The sequence below is a fragment of the Balaenoptera acutorostrata genome, chromosome 14 (assembly GCF_949987535.1).
Source record: "Balaenoptera acutorostrata chromosome 14, mBalAcu1.1, whole genome shotgun sequence".
In the NCBI taxonomy this organism is placed as follows: domain Eukaryota; kingdom Metazoa; phylum Chordata; class Mammalia; order Artiodactyla; family Balaenopteridae; genus Balaenoptera; species Balaenoptera acutorostrata.
In genome coordinates this window covers 9530575-9552441 of record NC_080077.1, presented here as the reverse complement: position 1 = coordinate 9552441, position 21867 = coordinate 9530575, and the positions used below count along the sequence as shown (strand labels likewise).

The following is a 21867-nucleotide window of genomic DNA, read 5'->3' as shown; positions in this document are numbered from 1 at the left end:
ACCACGGCTCCAGGCTTCGGGCTCAGGTGACGGGGCGGACCCCTGAGCCATGGAGTTTAGGAAGGCGAGGTCTGGGGGATGCGAAGGCGGGAACAGGAAGTTACGTGGTTGCAGCTGAAAGCCCAGCTGCCCGTCACCCGCGTCATTGCCAGCCGCTCTGCCGCCCGTGATCCTCAGCCCCCGTGTCTCGCTCCCTTCCAGGTGGCACCTCCCTGAGCTTCCTGGTTTTGGTGACAGGCTGCACATCTGTGGGCAGAATTCCAGAGGCCGAAATCTACAAAATCACCGCCACCGACTTTTACCCACTTCAGGAAGAGGCCAAGGAGGAGGACCGCCTCACAGCCTTGAGGAAGAGCCTCAACTCAGGGGTCTTCTACTTCTCGTGGCCCAATGATGGGTCTTGCTTCGACCTCACTGTCCGGGCACAGAAGCAGGGCGATGACAGCTCCGAGTGGGGCAACCCCTTCTTCTGGTGAGGCCCCGGGGCCCGGGCTGTCCTGCCCCCAGCTTACGTGGAGGGCGGGCTCCGATGGGCACCTGCATCCTTGATCTCCACTTTGCATCATCCCCGGGCACGTGGGTCACCTATGAGAGCTGTGATCTGTGCCCACTCACTCTCCGCAGAATGAGAGGAAAACAAGCCCCACTCCCCACCGGGGGTCAGGGAGGGTGTTCAACATGGTTTAATGCAGACTTAGGAAGGAAAATCTGCTGCATAAGTAAGGAGCATACGTGCCAGCATCTACCGGTTTCTCCTAAGTGCCTGGGCCTGTGCTCAGTGCTTCCCTGGTCCCTGGTCCCCTCATTTCTCCTGGTTATCCTCCAGCGTACAGACATTTACCACCGACATTTATAAAGCACTGTTCTAAGTTCTCTGGGGGTCATAACTCACATAATCCGCATAGTAACCAATGAGGTAGGGTCTGTTATCCCCATTTTACAGGTAAGGAGACTGAGGCTTGAATAACGGAGGGAATTTGAACCCAGGCATCTGGCTTCAGATCCCATGCTGTTAATCATGAAACCAAACCAGTTGTATCAACGGCAAAACTGAGTCATCCTGCCAAGGTGGTGTGCAGTAATGTGATAAGACAGACCTGAAGCCCAGGCAAAAGTGGTTGGGGTATGTTTAGGGTCATCTGGGCGCTCCTTCAGGGACTAGCTAGGTGTGGATGGCCCTATAAATATGTAAATTATCTCCCTTTCTGGGCTCCAGGGGTCATGACCCTCACCAGTCCTGTGAAAGAGCGGGGGTGGGGGAGGGTGGGTGTGTGTGTGGGGGGGGTGGAGGGGGTACAGTGATTCACATGCAATGGAGCTGTTCCCCTCAGATTTACCAGGAGATGAGAGTCAGAAGCAAAAGTGATGAAAATCCTGCTGTAGACATTGTTCCAATACACGTCACATAATGAGGCGTTCCTAGATTCCAGTGTTGGCCTTTGGGGCTACACCAGTTTCCAGCCCTGAGTCAGGACTGATGAGGCTTCTTTGTGACCTTTATTTATGCATTCCTCCCTTACCCAAACAGAGGAGGTTGTAGGTTTCCATCACCAGATAAGTGTACTTACCCTGGTGCTTGGGACTCCCACAAGTGAATTCCTGACTTCCATTTGGAGAAAGGGGGTTCACCCTATCCTTCCATGTGTGCCCATACTCCCTGCCCCCCCAGATCTTCTCAGGTTCTCTGGTGTTGTTGAGTTTGGGGGGCAGTAGCATGCTCAAACTTCAAGCATGTGAATCTCCTGCTGATCTTGTTAAAAATGCAGATTTTGACTGAGCAGGGCTGGGCTGGGGCCCGAGACTCGGCATTTCTAGCAAGGAGCCAATGGTGACGCCAGCGCTGCTGGTTTGAGGACCACACTCTGAGTAACAGGTCCAGGGGATGGTGTGTCTGTGAATCACTAGTTCCATTTTGCCGGTGCATGTGCCCCTGAAGGCAGCCAAGCTCAGGGACACCGGGGCTGTGGGTTATGAGGGGTCTTTGTTAGGCCGGGGGGCCGTTTTCAGCTGGGACTGTCTGATGAGCAGAGGCTAGAGGTCTCAGAGGCTGTAACATTTGTTGGATGCCTGGAGAATCTGGATTGCCCTTTGTACCTGCTCTTTCCAGGCCTCCTGGTACCAGCTCTGTGGTCGGAGATTTGAGGTCCACAGAGAAGCCAGAGCAGAGAATCACAGAGTGAAGGCTGAGAGGGGCTTGGGAAGGGGGAGGCCCCAAGTGGACACTAGACTATCTTGAGCTCTGGAGGGTGCTAGGCTGCTGGGCCATCCCACACTCCAGGGCGTGGTGTTTGGGCTCAGGGCGGCACCCATGGAGCTGACCACAGCTGAGTCAGCCCCAGCTTGCGTGGTCACGAGCTTGATTGCCTGAACCCACCATTTGGGGTGCAGTGTTCAAGGTCTGAACCCACATCTGGAGTCAGATGGGGTCAATGCTGAACGTGGCTGGTGTACAACGTGGTGAAGGCATTTTTCTGGGCGGGTTACTGTTCCCCACCGATCGTTGCTTCCCGGTACCATCCAGTCCTGGAAGGAGACGCAGGCTGTTTTCCTTTATAGGTTTGGGTTTCTTCCTTCAAGGATATGAGCTGTCCTCCCACAGGCGGTCAGGCCAGTGTGACTACAAACAGGATTATTTAGAGCTGTCTGTTTGGCAAACGGTTCCTTCTCCTGACCCCTAGTGACTGACGGCAGCCATAGCCGTGTGGCTGGAGGACCCTGGAATATTCTGGAGGCCTTCCCTTGATGCTGATTTCATATGTGGGTTACTAAAGATGGTTTATCATCTGAATTTTAGAGAGGGTTTCAGAAGAGAGGAAGGTGTTTTTGTAAAGTAATGCTTCATGCTCATCATTCTTTAGGCAGACCAGCGCCCCGGTGTGAGAGCTCAGGCATGGCCCTGCTCCCGGGGGCGGGGGGTGTCCCTTAGTGCCCACGTGGTCACGTCGGGGAGGCTGGCCTGAGAGCAGGCTTCTTGCCACTTGGAGAAGAAGGCTCCACTTGGAGCCTGAGACGTCAGAGCTCACAGCACACTTCTCCAGAAATGAGAGAGCTGCTTAGGGCAGGAATAGTGCTGCCTTTTTTAAACAAATAGGGCATTGTGATCTAGATTAGCTTGCTACCCTGTGGTAGTTCCTGCCTCCTGGGGAGCATGTTAGGGGCCTCAGAATGGCACTGCTTGGGTCCCCTGGGTGAACCGTGTGGAGCCCGGAAGCAGCCTGAGGCCCGTGCACGCCCTCTGAGCCCCACTTCTCAGAGCAACCACTTACCTGCTCGGTAAGCTCCAGTGGGCGCTGGGGAGGCCGAGCGAGTGAGAGATGAGAGCAGGGTGTGGCCATGCACAGGTGCAGCTGTCAAGGTAGGGCCTTCAGCAGGAGAGGCTCGGGATGAAGAGCACAGCTCCAACTCCATGCTGCCGCTTACTGGCGCCGTGACCTTGGGCAAGTACTTCTCTTCTGTGCCTCAGTTTCTTCATCTGTAAAATGGGGTGAATGATAACACCTGGTACATAGGGCTGTTTCAAGGATGAAGTGAGTTGATCCATCCCAAAGCACTTAGAACGGTGCTCGGTGCCCTTGATAAACGTTGGCTGTTATCCCCATGATTATGATCGTGGATGCCGGAGACCCAGAACAATCCTGGGTATGGGGAGGAAGTACTAGAACTTTCATTAGGTTTTATGTTCATCTCATCCTGTTTATTTATTATCCATTGCTTTGTAATGCTCTCATTACATTCACCTTGTGGGATCTGAATATAATTTAAGTAAGCATGTAAGCATGCATATATTTAATTATTTTTATGATTTGTCATTTTATCATTTATCACTATCCTTTCATCATAAAGCATGATTAAATTTTTACTGATGGGCTTTATTATCAAAAACTGCAGAGGCCACCAGTGTAAACAGAGGCTTCTCTGAGAGTCCCTGAAAGGCCTGTGACTGACTCACACCCGTACCTGGATTCCATTCACTGATACTGACGCCTGGGAGTAGCTTCAGGAAAGGACTCCTAGCCCTTTCCTGCTGCACGTGTCTCCGTGGCCCTGCCATTTGGGGTGTCTCTAAAGCACACGAACGTCCCAGGCTGTGTGTCCCTAGTGCGGAGTTCATGGGGAGTGTGCAGTGCGGGAAAGCAGCCCCTAGGCACCTCCCCGACTTGCTTTGGGCGCAATGTTTCCTGGAGGATGTGAGGCAGCCTGAACCGCTGTGGGGCTGTTTTGCAGGAACCAGCTGTTGCACGTGCCCCTGAGGCAGCACCAGGTACGCTGCTGTGACTGGCTGCTGAAGGTCATCTGCGGGGTGGTGGCCGTCCGCACGGTGTACGCCTCTCACAAGCAGGCCAAGGCCTGCCTCATCTCCCGCATCAGCTGCGAGCGCGCCGGCGCTCGCTTCCACACCCGAGGCGTGAACGACGACGGCCATGTGTCCAACTTCGTGGAGACGGAGCAGGTCAGTGCCCAGGCCGGCCCTTGGCCCCCACTGGTTCAGAGCAGAGGAACCTGTGCAAACTTGTTTCCGTTGGAGGCGGGGGTGTCGGAGGCAGTTTCTCATGAACGTGTCTCCTCACTCTCTCAGTCTCCCAGGAGCACAGAATGTGTCACTAGGGCTCTGTCTGCAAATGTGGCCTCTGGTTTGCATGCTGTACCTTTTCTTTTCATAAATTTATTTATTTATTTATTTATTTATGGCTGCCTTGGGTCTTCGTTGCTGTGCGCAGGCTTTCTCTAGTTGTGGCGAGCGGGGGCTACTCTTCGTTGCGGTGCACGGACTTCTCATGCGGTGGCTTTTCTTGTTGCGGAGCACGGGCTCTAGGCGCGTGGGCTTCAGTAGTTGTGGCACACGGGCTCAGTAGTTTGTGGCTCGCGGGCTTAGTTGCTCCACGGCAAGTGGGATCTTCCCGGACCAGGGCTCAAACCCGTGTCCCCTGCATTGGCAGGCGGATTCTTAACCACTGTGCCACCAGGGAAGTCCCTGCGTGCTGTATCTTTTTTGATTCTCTTCTCACGCTGGAAAAGTGTTGCTTACCCAGGGGTATTTTCAGCTAAAAAGAAGAAGGAATTTTTGCCATGATATCATGAAGGGTGACGGTTATTCAGAGAGCAGCTGACAAATGAACCAATAGGGTTTGAAAATCTTTTTAAGACAAAAGTAAGTAGATGAATAATGGCAGGATGAGAGAAGGAAGTTATTTTTCATTCTAGATCCACTGAAGCTTCCTCCTGGACGCAAGTCTTAGCAGCTGGGAGCTGTGAAATCTGCATGTGAGGCAGCCGTTGCTTTCAGCTCCGTGGCACAGAACCTTCCGCTTAATTTCTCATTGACTTTTTTCCCCCCTAAATTCTGTTCTCATTCCCAGAGATGCTGTCTTACAACTGCTTTATTTATTATTATTATTATTTTTTTGCTAACAGGTGATTTTTTTGCGAACATGCTAACATGCAATATTATCCTACATGGTAGGATAATACCACCGTGTAGACGAACAGAATAAATCAAAGGAAAGCCCATGAAAGGCACAGGTGTAGTATTGCCGTGGGTGTCAAGCTGCAAACAGCCTGTGTTTATTTAGTGGTGATGGGACTTTGCATCCCCTCTTACGGCTGCAGCTGTGACAGGTGTTTCCTACCAGGACTTTAGCCAGTTTAATTCACAGATTTGAGCACTTTCTTGTGTGTGAGCTGGACCTGCCTGGGCTTTTGGAGGGCACAGAGCGGGGAGGGTCCTCTTGGGGTCAGATGCTGAGTAGGGGGACGTCAGTCAGCAGCCTGAAGATGAGCAGCGGGGGCAATTTCTTGCCTGTGACTTGCAGCTCTCCTGGACATAGACGAGGCTGGTAAATAAACACCTGGTTAAAAATGACAGAGAAAACGTGGCCCCCAAATGGGGGCCTTCCTTACGGCGTTCCATCCCGGCCTTTATCCTTGTGTTATTAGTCTTTGCACCATTCAATTCATTCCACAGATCTTAATTACTTTTCACCTGCCACAGGCTGAGCGCTGTGCTGGGAAGTGGGGGTCAAAGATGCAAAGCATTTTTGGACAAATCAAAATACCAGAGACCCTGCACCTGGTAACTGAGCCGGATTTCGGAGGTTTCCAGCGGGCAGCCCTGGAGCGAGCCCCTGCGGCTCAGCCTTCGCCTCGTTCCCCATCCCGCCCTTGGGCAGAGAGTACCTTGTTTAGTGCTCCTTAGATTTTTTTGGATCTCAACCAGTTTTTTAAAAATTGGGGTTCCATCTACTGTGTCTTGTCAAGTAAGTCATTGAAAAAGCAACTGCCCTCCTTATCACTGTCTGTTCCTAAACGATAGGACATTTTAACACTGAAAATGTAAGAAGATGTAGTAGCTTCCTGGAACTGCTGTAACGAGCACCGCGAATGGTGGGAGTGGGGGAGTGCTGAAAAGGACTGAAATGAACTGTCTCCTAGTCCCGGAGGCCAGAGCCCGAGATCAAGGCGTGCGCACCGCCGTGCTCCTGAAGCCTCTGGGCGAGGAGCCTTCCCGCTGGCAGCTTCTGACTCCCGGCTGTGGCAGCATCACTCCCATCTGTCTCCAGCACCACGTGGCATCTTCTCCCTGTGTGTGTGTTTCTCCCCTTTACATAAGGACACCAGGCATATTGGATTCAGGGCCCATCCTACTCCGACCTGACCTTTCTTAACTAATTGCATCTGCAATGGCTCTTATCTCCAAGTAAGGTCACATTCGCAGGTGCTGGGGGTTAGGCCTTCAACATATCTTTTTGAGGGGGGACACAGTTCAATCCAACACAAGGACATAATCTGACGTTAACAGATTAGGACTGTGCTTTAAATGCAGCACATTTAGCTTTATGAACAATCTCCCTATTGTCCTTGCTCTTCTCATTTTTCTACGGACTAGGGTTGGGCCTCTGCTCTGGTTGTTCTGTCTCAGTGTGCCTGGTGACTTGTGTTTGTCTCCTGCCTGCCCAGTGTACGTGCTCGGGCTCGGAGGCAGGGACCCTGTCCCCTCCAGCAGCGTGCGGCCGGCCCGAGAGGCCTTAGAGCCTGCAGCGCCCTGCCCCCCAGCCCCTGCAACCCACCCTGTTACTTAAATTGCCGGCACCTGCCTCCCTTCTTGGACTCGGGGAGGGGTTTCTTGGCTCCTGGGAGCTTTGTGGGCTTCCGGGTTTGTCTTTTTCCTCCCTTTCCTCCTGCGGGCTGCTCTCTGGATGAGGCCCTCGCCCTGACCTTGCTCCCGGGAAAGGCGGATGAGCTGACAGTCAGCCAGACATCACCAGCTGCTGTCCTGCCGGGACCCAGAGGCTGCAACTGAGCCCCACGGTGATCTCGTTTTCACAGACACACATGGGGCAGGAGGTCGTGGGCTTGCACCCAAAGCAGCTCCTCGTGGGTCGCGTACGTTTCAGGCTGCTCCCCACGGACCCCGTGCCCTCCACCACAGGAGGGAGGAGCAGGACGATTCACGCCAGCGGGGCCGCCAAACAGCGTGAGCGCCCTGGCGTGTGGAGGAGAAGGTGACCCCAGGGGAGGGGTCGTTTCCCAGAGCCGACCCAGGGGTGTCCTCGTCGGCAACACAGGTGCACATCCTGAGCCCCTCGGCTGAGTCTGATCGGGAGCCTGCAGGGTGGGGTCACAGCAGGGAGGAGACAGACCAGCTGGCCCTCGGGGGTGCCTCCCACGGTGAGTGGTCGGTGCTCAGCTGTGAGCCCCCTACCTGGAGAGAGAAGGAAAGACAGCAGAGCACGTGAGGGCGGGGAGAGGCCTGTGTGCTAGCGGAGGACCCTGCGAGGTGGGGAGTCTTGCAGGGGGACGCTGGGAGGTGGGGAGTCTTGCAGGGGGACGCTGGGAGGTGGGGAGTCTTGCAGGGGGACGCTGGGAGGTGGGGAGTCTTGGAGGGGGACGCTGGGAGGTGGGGAGTCTTGGAGGGGGACCCTGGGAGGTGGGGAGTCTTGGGGGGGGACCCTGGGAGGTGGGGAGTCTTGGAGGGGGACGCTGGGAGGTGGGGAGTCTTGGAGGGGGACCCTGGGAGGTGGGGAGTCTTGCAGGGGGACGCTGGGAGGTGGGGAGTCTTGGAGGGGGACGCTGGGAGGTGGGGAGTCTTGGAGGGGGACGCTGGGAGGTGGGGAGTCTTGCAGGGGGACGCTGGGAGGTGGGGAGTCTTGGAGGGGGACGCTGGGAGGTGGGGAGTCTTGCAGGGGGACGCTGGGAGGTGGGGAGTCTTGCAGGGGGACGCTGGGAGGTGGGGAGTCTTGCAGGGGGACGCTGGGAGGTGGGGAGTCTTGCAGGGGGACGCTGGGAGGTGGGGAGTCTTGCAGGGGGACGCTGGGAGGTGGGGAGTCTTGCAGGGGGACGCTGGGAGGTGGGGAGTCTTGCAGGGGGACGCTGGGAGGTGGGGAGTCTTGCAGGGGGACGCTGGGAGGTGGGGAGTCTTGGAGGGGGACCCTGGGAGGTGGGGAGTCTTGGAGGGGGACCCTGGGAGGTGGGGAGTCTTGGAGGGGGACGCTGGGAGGTGGGGAGTCTTGGAGGGGGACGCTGGGAGGTGGGGAGTCTTGCAGGGGGACGCTGGGAGGTGGGGAGTCTTGCAGGGGGACGCTGGGAGGTGGGGAGTCTTGGAGGGGGACCCTGGGAGGTGGGGAGTCTTGGAGGGGGACGCTGGGAGGTGGGGAGTCTTGGAGGGGGACGCTGGGAGGTGGGGAGTCTTGGAGGGGGACGCTGGGAGGTGGGGAGTCTTGGGGGGGGACCCTGGGAGGTGGGGAGTCTTGGAGGGGGACGCTGGGAGGTGGGGAGTCTTGGAGGGGGACGCTGGGAGGTGGGGAGTCTTGGGGGGGGACCCTGGGAGGTGGGGAGTCTTGGGGGGGGACGCTGGGAGGTGGGGAGTCTTGGAGGGGGACCCTGGGAGGTGGGGAGTCTTGGGGGGGGACCCTGGGAGGTGGGGAGTCTTGGGGGGGGACCCTGGGAGGTGGGGAGTCTTGCAGGGGGACGCTGGGAGGTGGGGAGTCTTGGAGGGGGACGCTGGGAGGTGGGGAGTCTTGGAGGGGGACGCTGGGAGGTGGGGAGTCTTGGAGGGGGACGCTGGGAGGTGGGGAGTCTTGCAGGGGGACGCTGGGAGGTGGGGAGTCTTGGAGGGGGACGCTGGGAGGTGGGGAGTCTTGCAGGGGGACGCTGGGAGGTGGGGAGTCTTGCAGGGGGACGCTGGGAGGTGGGGAGTCTTGCAGGGGGACGCTGGGAGGTGGGGAGTCTTGCAGGGGGACGCTGGGAGGTGGGGAGTCTTGCAGGGGGACGCTGGGAGGTGGGGAGTCTTGCAGGGGGACGCTGGGAGGTGGGGAGTCTTGCAGGGGGACGCTGGGAGGTGGGGAGTCTTGCAGGGGGACGCTGGGAGGTGGGGAGTCTTGGAGGGGGACCCTGGGAGGTGGGGAGTCTTGCAGGGGGACGCTGGGAGGTGGGGAGTCTTGGAGGGGGACGCTGGGAGGTGGGGAGTCTTGGAGGGGGACCCTGGGAGGTGGGGAGTCTTGGAGGGGGACGCTGGGAGGTGGGGAGTCTTGGAGGAGGACCCTGGGAGGTGGGGAGTCTTGGAGGGGGACGCTGGGAGGTGGGGAGTCTTGGGGGAGGACCCTGGGAGGTGGGGAGTCTTGGAGGGGGACGCTGGGAGGTGGGGAGTCTTGGAGGGGGACGCTGGGAGGTGGGGAGTTTTGCAGGAGGACCCTGGGAAGTAGGAAGTCTTGGAGGAGGACCCTGGGAAGTGGGGAACCACGGAGGGAGAGGAAGACACAAGGCGTTGCCTGCTTCGTGACCTGGCATTTAGAGAAATGGCAGGATCTGAAACCCCATGTCCGTACCTGAGGGTGCAGGCAGCGACTTGAAGACATTGGTACTGAGCCTGCGGCAGGAAGGAGCATTGGCTGGGGCAGCTTGGCCCCTCTTGTGTTGCCCGCAGGTCACCTCCGGCCTGTGTCCTCTGCTAGGGACTGAGACCTTAGCCACTGGGGAGGGGAGGTCCTGTAGCAGATGCACGAGGGCGGCTGACGGGCTGCTTGCCTCTGTCGTTCAGACAAGCGATGGGGCAAGACGGAGCAGGCTGGATCCCTGATGTGGAGACTCAGGGAGCCAGAAAAGGGAGGTGTTTTCAAACCATTCAGTCCTGCCTTGCTTGTATGTTTTTCCCTAAGAGAACAATCTTTCTCCTCCAAGGCAGGCTGTGTGTGTGTGTACGTTTGTGGGTAAGGGGGTTTTGTGTGGGCATGCAGGCATATGTGTGTTGTGTATTTGCTTGTGTGCACACATATATGTTGTGTGCGTATCTGTGTTGCGTAGATGCATGTGTGTGCAGGTGTGGACGGCGTCTTGGTCTCCCTGGGCGGAGTCTGGAGTCTTTTCGGCTCTGCTAGGAGTCCCACCTGGTGGGCTCGCTCTGCCGCCATGACTGCGGCACAGAAAGTCCCCTCATCTACCCAAAGAAAACAAAAGATAAAGATTTGGCTACTGAAGATAAGGCCACTGATTCATCCGGGAGGTTAGGATGACCGTGAGTGTCCTCCCGAGAATGTAGACCTGGAAGGGATTGGTTTGCAGACACCTCATCCTGGAACAGAAGTTCAGCCAAAAGCCTTTGGGAGGAAAGAGTCTCTACCCGGTGGCGAGTCTTCCTGCTTCGTCCCTTTCTCGTTACGGTTGTTGGGCTGCTGCTTCCCCGCTCTGTGAAAGGGGGGCGCTCCAGTGCCAGGGCCGGCGGTGCCAGGTCCAGTGGTGCCAGGGCCGGCGGGGCCAGGCCTGGCCTCGAGCCACACGCCGCGGTGGCTCCCCGTTCCTGAAGCCCCTCCTGCTCTGCGTTTCCCTCCCACCTCTGTCTGTCCCCTCCTAGATGCCCTCTCCTGCCCACGGCCTGAGCCCTGTTCCCGTGTTCTGTGGGGCAGGAGGCTTCCGACCTGAACGGGAGGGAGTGACCGCCCTGGGCTCCGGAACGCTCCCTCCTTTGCTCCTCGCAGCACGTCACCCCTCTGTGATCAGGTGACGCTGACTCCGTTGAGAGAGGGAAACCGAGGCAGGAGGTGGTTAAGGAACAGAGCCGGCCGGGGTCACCCCGCTGGGCAGAGGGGAGTGGGACCCGGGTCGGTGGTGTCCCAGAGCTCACGCGCTGACCTGCGTTCACTCTCCATCCTGTCTCTCCTCCCCCAGGGCCCCCAGGTGCCCTCTGTTAAAACTACCTCTGTGAGGTCAGGCCAGGTGTTGAAGCTCCCACTAGTTTTAAAGCCTGTGTTCTTTCGCCCAGAAAGGAAAGCACCGTAAATCCATCACTACTGTGTGATGATCGGGGTTGTCCTACCACCTTGGGAACAAAGAGGTGGGTGTTCCTGATGATAGGATGGGCACAGAACTAGAATATTTTCATGCGGGAGGAGGAATGGAGAAATTTGGAGGCATCTTTTCTTTCTGCCCTGGGGGTGGGGTCCGGAGTGCTGGGACTGCTTGTCGGTGTTTTTCTGAAGCTGGTTCTGTGTAAGTTCCAGCTCAAGAGGGGCGTGGTCTAATGCCGCAAGTAGTGCTTTTAGCACGTATTAAGTCAAGTGAAGGGTAATCGTTCCTTAGCTTCCGTCAGGTCCTGGGCACTGTTATGAGTTGTCTTTACATAGAGATACTGGCTGAATTGGTGATTCTCAGCAATCTGGACACAGGCAGAGAGGCTGTATACATTTATTCTCGCTGTAGCCAGCGCTCCCTGCAGTAGCTTAAATAGCCTGCTACTGTCTTCTGCTTTTGTCCGTAGAATAATGGAGCATGACCGATTTGCTGGTGATCAATATCTGGAAACAGATGAGTTCTTCACCCAGTACATTTTTTTCCTTTGGAGATTAAAGGATAGAGTTTCAGCTCAACATTATAACTCCCAGGCTCATGTAATTCCTGAAGTTCAGGAAACCTTCAGGTCTAATGTTCAGGTCCTCCACTGCAGAATTACTAATGCATGTGTGATCTGAGCGTGATCTAGCCGCATGGAAAGCTACCCTGTAAGGGAGCAGGCCGGTAAGAAATGGAAAGGGCCAGTAACATCGCCTGGGGCCAGCCCTGCCAGGCCAGGGTAGAGTTACTCAGATAAAGGGCAGCATCTGATAACTGCCGCAGCCCTCACCCTCGTGATGCCCGGGACTGTACTTTTTGTCCTTGTAGACCTCCCTGGCACTAGAGCGTCAGTAGGGGCCTGCAGACGGATGAGGAGTTGGTACAGCCTGAAAGAACTGTGTGTGGGGTAGGGAGGAGATACATTCTTTAACTTGTAAAGGATGGTCTGTGTCTGTGCAGGTGCTGTCACCCTGGAAGTTTGTGGAGGCTGTGTGTGTGTGTGGACTCCCTGACACGTTTAAGAGCACAGTGGTGTAGGGCCAGGACCAACTATGAGTTCAGGTCCAGTCTTGACTTGCATGGTCAAGTGCAGGACTGACTAGTGCAGCTAACTAGGGCTTTGGGCAATAGCTGGTTCATTTCATTTCCTCCAGTCCCTTTCCAGTTGCTGTCTGCTACTTCGCCAGTTGACAGGGTGACAGTAGAGGGCACCCAGGAGGGTCTTAGTTAAATCCCAGAGCCCATTTGCTTCTGTTCCTAAAATTGGTGGGGAGGGGACTGCTGGGCTTTTCGGGGAGGTCGGTCAGGTTGTGGGATTTCCATCCACCCGCGCCCTCCTCCTCGGAGGCTGGGGGGGGGGGCCGCGGAGCAAGCCTGTGAGCGCCAGGCCCACCTGCGGGGCGGGGAGCGGCTCGGCCAGGCTGGGAGAGGGGCAGAGGGTGCTCAAGCCCGCCGTCGCCCTTCGCTCTGGCTGGTGTCGGGTCTCAGGCAGCCGGATCCGGTTACCCGGCCCCAGGACATTCGGTTTCATTGAAGAATACCTTTCCCTTTCTGTCTCCTTGTGGTGCAGGCGATTTACATGGATGACGGAGTGTCGTCTTTTGTTCAGATCAGAGGCTCCGCTCCGCTGTTTTGGGAGCAGCCAGGGCTTCAGGTAGGTAATAAAAAAGCCTGTCCACGTGTGTCATTGTTCACCCACTCTTCTCTTCTAAACGGCTTCTTTTAGTTGTTTCTTTTAATCATATTTCTTTCCTGGCACAGTTTCTGGTCTTTTTCCCCAGCCCGGTTGGATTGAGCTGAGTTGTCACAGTGTGTGTGCACGTGTGTGTGAGCGTGTACGTGTGTGTGTGTGTGTGGTGTCGCACACAGAGACATATACGTTGTGTGATTTTCCGATCTCGAGCTCACTGATGACACTGGTGAGGTGGAAGGTCTTTGCGAGTAAGTGGACCACATCGTGTGATTGCAGTTACCTTCACTTAGACCCAAGTTCAGTGTGTTGAGAGCGTGGCCTAAGATGTCTTTAGAGAGCTGCGACTCTCCTGGAAAGCTGTGAAAGGTTTTGGGGGCCCCAGCGGCCGTGCGGCAGGTCCGGCATTTGGAGGTGCTTGTGGTGGGGCCGCGTGCGAACTGCACGGAGCTTTCATGTGATTTCTAAAAATACTCCTTGCCGTCCCAACAGGGCACTGGCCGGTGCCAGAGCTATTTGGCCTCCTGTCTCCTGGGGCGAGTTCAGGGTGTGGGTCCAAGAGCACGTCTGTCGTCAGTGGAGGGGCACACTGCTTTCCTACCTGGGAGGGTCACGGCCGAGGGGACCTGAGAGTCCTCCACACCGATCCCTGTCTTCCCGCCTGGCTGGAGGGGACGCTGGTGCCCTCAGGAGACCCCTGTGCCTGGGCCTGCATCGCTTTGGCTCTTCTTCCCGAGCGCTCTGTGTGACAGTGGCTGGGTCACCAGCCGGTGGCTAAAGAGGCCCAGGGCCACCTGCCAGGCTCTTGGAGTGTTTGACGCGCTGGGTCTCACCCGCCCTTGACTTGACCCAGCCTCAGCCGTGGGCACTTTGTCCTCATGCTGTCATCGTGTAGTTGGAAGCCGTGGCAAGTAACGTTGTCAGCCCTTAGGTGAGACGGGTGGATGAGTGTCTCAGTTCTGTGGGCAAAAGCTCTATTAACATTCAGTGTTTCCAACACATCCAACAGAAAGATGTGGGCAGCAGCTGATGGCATTAAGTGGTGGCAGAGAGGTGCACTCCTGAGGATGGGTGGAGGACTCCCCTGGAGGCCATCCCAAGAGAGCTTCGTTTTTAAACAGCTCGATGGAGATATAATTTGCATACATAAACCTCACCCATATAAAGTGTACAATTCTATGGTTTTTAATGCATTCACAGAGTTGTGTAACCATCATCATAATCTAATTTTAGAACACTTTCATCACCACTAAGAAAACCATGGACCCATCAGTGGTCACTCCCCATTCCCTCCCAGCCCTCCCCGAGGCCTGGGCAATTGTTCTTCTACTTTCTATCTCTATAATTTGCCTATTCTGGACATTCTAAAAGGGGTTTTGAAACTTGATTTTCTTTAGATTTGGAGTTTTCCTTTGACTTGTAAGAAACCCCAAAACTGGGAGATGGTCATGATAGAGTATTAGAATTTGGGAAGGACCCTTTGAAATTCATCTGTTTTACCCTCTCACCCAGTTTGGGATGGCTCTATTATTATTATTATTATTATTATTATTATTATTAGCTAGTTTCTCCTTGCTTTGCACACAGTCTGTCTCTACAGGGTGTTCCAGGGGACGTGCGACACAAAGTCTGAATTCTCAGACCTTCAGGAACCTTTGCAGTTCCCCCTTTCTCCATTTCATCTTCTCCAGGGCCTTCTTTTGGCCATTTCTGTCTTATTTCTAGGACTCTCCACACTCTGGTCTCCCTCTTCTAAAAACAAAACAAAACTTGTCAGTCCCCTCTTTAATTTTGGTCTCCAGCTTGACTCCCCTGGTGCTGCAGACACAGCCTGACCCTGCATTGGAACAACTGTCCCCCAGTCTGACTTGGGTCAGCATCCATGGACCTTGGGTGGCTTGCTTTTCTGTAGCTGTAGCATCTTTCAGACTCATAACACTTGTTAAGGCTCTTCCACAGCCTCCGTGGTTTCTTCAAAATAAGTTTCAAAAGGCTTTAGCGTTCATGAATCTTAAGGATTTGCTAACCTTTGGGTTTAATACTCATGTTTATCCTCTAAATACTATCCATCATCAAAGAGAGATGAGGTCATCTTCCTAGGGCACAGGAGGGCAGCTTTCAGTCACCCTACCCGAACTATCAATAGCAAGCCTGATGATCAATCCTGGTTGTTTTTCTCTATTTTGAAAAACTCCCCCTCCTTCTTCACTTAGGTTAGATGAAAAGTGCAAAGATTTTGGGGTAAATAGCTTGCTTTTTAAGTTGCAGTGTTGCGCCTTCACCCTTTTGCAGTTACCCCAAGGGAATGGATGAGCCCCGCCGGGGTTGGTGCACGGGGGTGCACAGAGAGGACCATGGGATGATGATTTGTGTGCACGTTATCACGGGCATAGGGCCCTCATTACAAACTCCTGGATCCTGACTTCATTTCCAGCAACCATGTACCTTTAGCAGTTCGTCTTTATCATGTTAATAGGTTGTGCAGATTATAAATAGCCTTAGTTTACTCTTCTGTAAAATGGGGTTGACAATACCAATCTCGTAGGGTTATGGAGAGGATTAAATATCATAGTATGTATTAGAATTTAGCACAGTATCTAGAATCTAAAAAGTACTAAAAATGGTGGCTGTTCATGGTATTAGAAACGTAAGTTATAGCATCTAAGAGACAAAAAGCACAGGTTGCATCAGAAGAGGCACGGCTCTTTGCGTCCTGCAAGCGGAGTGGGAGTTTCCCGTGAAGGCCCCGTGAGGACGCCACGCGGTGTAGGGACGGTGTCCTCACCTTTTTGCGTTCACGTGCAGCGCGAGCACCAGTCTCCTAGGCTCTTCCACTTCCCAGCCCTCATACACACCCCAGGGGAAGCCATTTATTCATCCCACAGACACTCAGCAAGCACCTGGTACATGCAGGCACCTGACGTCAGATGTCGCCCCTGACTTCGGGGTGGAGGTGACAGGACATGACAGTGTTGGACGAATAGAGCTGGGAGAGAGGAAGGCTGAGATCCCTGTGGCAGCTCTGGGAACGGACAGTCCGCTCAGGCTGCAGGGGTGGGTGTCTGAACTGACCTGGGAGGGATTGGGTGGAATCACCCAGGCCAGGAAGGCAGCCTGCAGAGGGAACCACAGATGCAGGTGTTGCAACCGCTGCGTCAGAGCACATCTGGGGGCCTGTGCTGGCTCCGCTGCCTGCAGCCCGGGCGTGGGGGACAGGGGTCGTGGTGAAAGGAGAGGCTGGCGAGGCCCAGGTGAACATGGGTTTTGTATGTTACGCTAAGGAGTTTGAATTTTACCCCAGTGATGCCCAAACTGCTGCACATTAGAATCACCTGGGCAGCTCATAAAATCCCTGGCACTCGGGGTGCATGCCATCCCAGTTACATCAGCACGTCTGCAGGTGGGAGCAGGCATGAGTACTGTTTTGAAGACCCTTAGATGACTCCAATATGCAGAAGGCTTGGGGATCACTCAAGGTTATGCTGGTAAAACAGGTTTTTTAGGGCCAGGAGGGAGAAGTTTTGGTTTGTAGCATTTGCCCATTTCCGTGGTGTAAATACTCCCATCACAGCTGATTTCAAGCCAACAGCTTGAACCTGGAGCTGGGAAGAGGTGTGCATACCGTGGCTTGTGCGCTGGAAGGAGCTGGCTCTGCACACGCTGGATGCTGCACTAGAGGGTTTCAAGGGGTGGGTGATGAGGCCTAAGTAAGCTTTGGAGTTTGGAGGAAGAAGATGAAAGGTAAGGACACCAGGTAGGACGGTTGCATGGGTCCAGATCAGAGATGCTGGCGGCTTTAACTAGGGGAGGGCGTGGAGGGGGAGGGAGAGGTTGGGAGATGCCGTCTGCGGCCCTGGGACCCTCTCAGGTGCTCGGGGAGGCTCTGCGTGGACTCAGCCAGGCATTATTCTTCCAGCCACTCCCTCAGGCTCAGCCTGGAGTCTTTAGGATTGAACCTCTGACTTTAGGGACCAGACAGGAGTGAGTGGCCGAGTGTCCACCTGGCCGGGGGAGGAGAGTGGGTGAAGGAGGAGGAGGGAGACTAAAAAAAGCAGCGCGGTCAGTTCCTGTGTGCCGGGGCCAGCAGTGGTTTCATTTCAGCCCCACGTGAAGCTGCTCCCTGAGGCTCTGACAGACTGTGCCCTCAGGACTAGGTGACACCAGAGACGAGAGATTCAGGTCAGTGTCAGGACGTGCGGCCTCAGGCAGCTGGACTAACGGGTTGTCGAGCTGATGGAGGAAGGACCTCCCGGAGAGTGTCCAAGGCCCCCCCTTCTGCCCACGCCCCGTCCACTTAGGAGGTGGGGGGACATGGCTGTGGGCAGGGCGCCCTGTGTGCGGGTATAGACACAGACCCCCGGGCTGCTCTCGTCCTGATGCCTTGTCCCCTCACAGGCATTCAAACCCCCAGCAAAAAGGGAACGAGGAAGAGGAGTAGGTAGAAACCAGCACTTCTCAGACTTTAGCACGGGGGGCGTGTGTGTGCGTATGTGAACCACCTCGTGCAGGAGTCACCTGGGGACTTGTTGAAACACAGATTCCTGGCCCTAGCCCCGGAGACTTTCATTCAGTAGGTCTGAGGTGGGCCCTCAAATCTGCATTTCTAACAAGCTCTCAGGGCACACTGACGCCACCGGTCCGGGGACCACACTTTGAGAACCACTGGAGTCAGGGATCCTTTCTGCCCATTTACTGCCCTGGTCATTCACTGTGGGTGGTGCCCTTAGAGTCATCAGCGGTGACGTTGGACTAACTGCTGTGGGGATGGGAACATGCCTACAAGGGTCCTGCCTTGCCCTGTTGACACAGAGAGTCTGGGTGAGGGAGAAAGGGCAGAGGCATCAGAAGGGCCGTGCCCTGTCCCAGGGCTGGGCCGTGTCCTCTCCTGCTGTGGGCTGCTGCTTCCTGTCTGGCCCCCAGCTTCCCCGAGTCCTGCTGATGCAGTAGAGGGCCTGCTGCACCTCACCCTGTGACACTGCTGGTTCTCAGTCTGAAGGGGCACAGTTTCCATCAAATTAATTTGCGCTTGTCGTGCAGACTCGTTAGAAACACTTAAGTGTGTTTCGGGGTCTTTGCACAGTGACCCAGTTGGTGGTAGCGAGGGACGGGAATTCAGGGTCTCCCGTCCCTTTGCCATCTCCATAGCACCCAGTGCCATGTGGACCCAAGGTGTCAGGCTCACTAACTCAGGCCTGCACGGGTTATGCAGTTCGTAATGGGGCTTAGGTAACTTTTATCACAGGGGAAGTTTAGAGCCAGAGATCAAGCTTCTGAGCCCTGAACCATTTTCTGATTCTCTTACTTGCTCCCATGGGAGTGAGTCTAAAAACAGCCGTGGCTTCTCCCTGAAGCCAGGGAGGATTTCTTGCAATGACTGACAAGCAGATGTGGAGCAAGTGGCCCCCGGGGCTCAGGGACCCCTCAGAGGGTGGCTGGAGGAGCGTGGACTCGCTTTCTAACGGCACTGTCCTTGTAAGTGCAGAAGAAAGACAGGAGCTGACTTGCCTTGGGTGCAGGACGTGGCCGTCTTCTGGGAACTCAGGGGCTGTGATGGTTTTGAGGATTAAGTGACTGGCATTTTGTCAGCCAGGTGTCAATGGCCATCAGGAAAGGAGGGCAGAATACACACAAAATGAAGGCATTTGGGTTGAGCCTTTCTTAGGAACACCCACAGTTAAGAGCAAGATGCCTCCTTTTCGATGCCTTATTTTACTGGCTCATTTCCTTCATGACAAAGGTTTCTTAAGACCAAAAGGGACTACAGGCTTTATTTGTAGAGTCATTTATATGGACAAACCTAATCCCAGTAATTTCTAAATCTATTGCTGAGACACTAGTTTTCTAGATGGGTACTTTCCTCACGTATGGAGAGGGACAGATGTATTATCTGCGATGTTAAAGGTCATAAAATAATGCTTCTCACATGTTCAGTAATATCTACATCTGATGATATGGATGAATCCAAGGACACCACTTTTACAACCTTCAATACCAAGCAAAACTGAGCAGTACATTTGAAGAAACTTTTTATCTTGAAATAATTTCAGACCTACAGAAAAGTTGTAAGAACAGTGGAAAGGACTCTTATACATCATTACCCGGATTCACTAAATGTTAACATCTTGCCACACACACCTATGCTTTATTTCTGAATCACTTGAGAGTAGGTTGCATACATCTATTTAGTCTATTTACTTGTTTCAGAATGTTTTCCCGAGGAGCAAATATATTCTCTTACATCACCATAGGGTAGGTACACATTCAGGAAATTTAACGTGGGCACAGGACTTTAATCACATCTGCAGCCCATATTCCAGGTTTATCAGTTTTCTCAGTAATTAGTGTCCATCGTGGCTCCTTTCCCCCTTCAGTCCGGGGTCCAGGCCAGCATCACATCCTGCATTTAGTTCTCACATTTCCAGTCTCCTTTAATCTGGACCAGTTCCTCTGCCTTTCTGTCCTTCCTGACGTTGATGTTTTTGGAGAATGTAGGTCTTCTTTTTCTGTAAATTGAATGTTCCTCATTTGGGAGTTTCCTGGTGTTTCATTATGATCAGGATCAGGGTACTGATCCCCGGCCAGAACGCTGATCAACCGTGTCCTTCTCAGAGGTCCTTCCCATCTGGAAGCCGACCGTGTCCTTCTCAGAGGTCCTTCCCATCTGGAAGCCGACCGTGTCCTTCTCAGAGGTCCTTCCCATCTGGAAGCCCCCAGTGGCCCTCTGCCCCTCATTAGTGATGTTAATTTTGATAACTTGGGCAAGGTGTTCTTTAGTTTCTCCACTTATGCTTAATATGTTTTACTTTTCAACTAACAGGTGATTTGTGGAGACACTGAGACCATACAAGTATCGTGCTCCTCATCAAATTTTCCCCCAAGATTTATGGTCAATGGATGACTTTTGCTGAATAATTTTTTACTATGATTGATACAAGATGATGATTTTCCACCACTCCCTCCATGTTTATCAGTTGGTATTTTCTGTAAGGAAGAACCCTCTCTTCTCCTTGTCCCCCACGCGCCCCCCGGCTAGCCATCTACCCAGGCAGCCACCTACCTGCCCACCCATCCATCTGTCCATCCACCCATCCAGCCAGCTCTCATCTGTATAGATTCATGGATTCCTATTTTATTCATCAGGTTATAATCCACTGCTGTCCTTACATTATTTATTTATTAACATCTTTATTGGAGTATAATTGCTTTACAATGGTGTGTCAGTTTCTGCTTTATAACAAAGTGAATCAGTTATACATATACATACGTCCCCATATCTCTTCCCTCTTGCGTCTCCCTCCCTCCCACCCTCCCTATGTCCTTACATTATTCGACGTTCAAATTGTCCCAGATCTGTCCAGAGAGAGTCCCCTCAAGCAATAACAATATGTGGTTTAAAGTTTGTTTTTTAAGCTTCCAGTGTTAAATAGGTAGTGCTAAACAATAAGGCAAAGTCGTTTGCAGGTAGTTATGACAGCTCAGATTTTAGGGGCAGTCAAGATCCCTGGAGTTGCCGAAGAGGCTGGAAGTGGTTTCTTTCTCCCGGTTGGCTTGGCCTCACCTCTGCACCACAGAAGGGTTTGTGGATCTGATGCGGGCCTCATGGTCTTACCCTGAAGTTTGTCTTCTGTTTGTAGAAGAACCCAGCCGGCGTGGTCCGTGCTGCAGTTAGGACGGGTCTGAAGCAGAGCCAGACTCAGGCTGCAGGACCTGCGTTCAGGGCCCGGCCGTCCTGAGCTGTGAACGGGCCATGGAGGGGCCGAGTGGCTGCTGCTTGTGGCCTGGCTGGCAGCAAGAGGGCGAGTGGGAAGGCCATCGCGTACTGGGTTCGCAGGGCGGGAGGAGTCACCGGTGTCCTTTCTCTTTGATTTAGGTGGGTTCCCATCATCTGAGACTCAACAGAGGCCTGGAAGCCAACGCCCCTGCTTTCGACAGGTAGGGTCGTCCGGCCGCATCCTAAGGCTGTTGTCCTTCCTCCCATCAGACAGTAGTACAGGAGCCAGGGTGCCATGGGAAACGGGAGACCCCAAATCTGGAATCTGAATCTGCCTTTTACTTTGGTTCTTTATACAAAAAGGCAGCTTACAAAATGGAATTTTTACTTGCTCTCAGGTTTCCCTGAAGGTTCATTCGTAAATGCTCAGGTAACACTTTGCAATTATTTTATCTTATCAGTTCCTTCTGCATTGAAGCTTTATCTATTTGTCCTGGTTAATAAGGGATCATCCAAACTATAGGATATTTCTAAGCTGGTTTGTTTGTGTTTTTAAGGTAACATATTCCCAGGCTTTAAAAAGTCACAGTGTGGAAAGGTATAAAGGAAGAAGTAGAAGTACCCTAACTCCCAATTCCCACTGTTAGTTAGTTTTCTATATATCATTCTAGAAAAAATTCTGGCTTATACATAGTTCTTTTTTTTTTTGCTTCATTGGATCTTCGTTGCTGCATGCGGGCTTTCTCTAGTTGCGGCGAGTGGGGGCTACTCTTCGTTGCGGTGCGCGGGCTTCTCATTGCGGTGGCTTCTCTTGTTGCGGAACACAGGCTCAGGGCGCACAGACTTCAGTAGTTGTGGCGTGTGGGCTCAGTAGTTGTGGCTCGCAGGCTCTAGAGCACAGGCTCAGTAGTCGTGACACACGGGCTTAGTCACTCCGCGGTATGTGGGATCTTCCCGGACCAGGGCTTGAACCCGTGTCCCCTGCGTTGGCAGGCGGATTCTTAACCAATGCACCACCAGGAAAGTCCCCATAGTTCATTTTTTAAAACACAAATTGAATCATTACACACTTACTGTTTTACAACTCGCTTAAGAAAAGCCATCGCTAACCTGAACTCTTGGTAATTTGTACTTGAAATAGTTAATA

General features: G+C 53.9%; 1 protein-coding gene across 8 annotated transcripts in view; it reads left to right on the top strand.

Annotated features, from left to right (window-relative positions):
* The window catches only part of SYNJ2 (synaptojanin 2), a 101105-nt gene that overhangs the window by 42341 nt on the left and 36897 nt on the right, over positions 1 to 21867 (top strand). For 7 of the 8 annotated variants that reach the window (XM_057527785.1, XM_057527781.1, XM_057527786.1 and 4 more), the window contains exons 3-6: positions 202 to 472; positions 4225 to 4450; positions 12890 to 12973; positions 20880 to 20941. In XM_057527785.1, the coding sequence (XP_057383768.1) occupies positions 202 to 472; positions 4225 to 4450; positions 12890 to 12973; positions 20880 to 20941 (643 nt within the window). The remainder of the gene's footprint in view (positions 1 to 201; positions 473 to 4224; positions 4451 to 12889; positions 12974 to 20879; positions 20942 to 21867) is intronic. The other variant, XM_057527782.1, reaches the window with a different exon arrangement.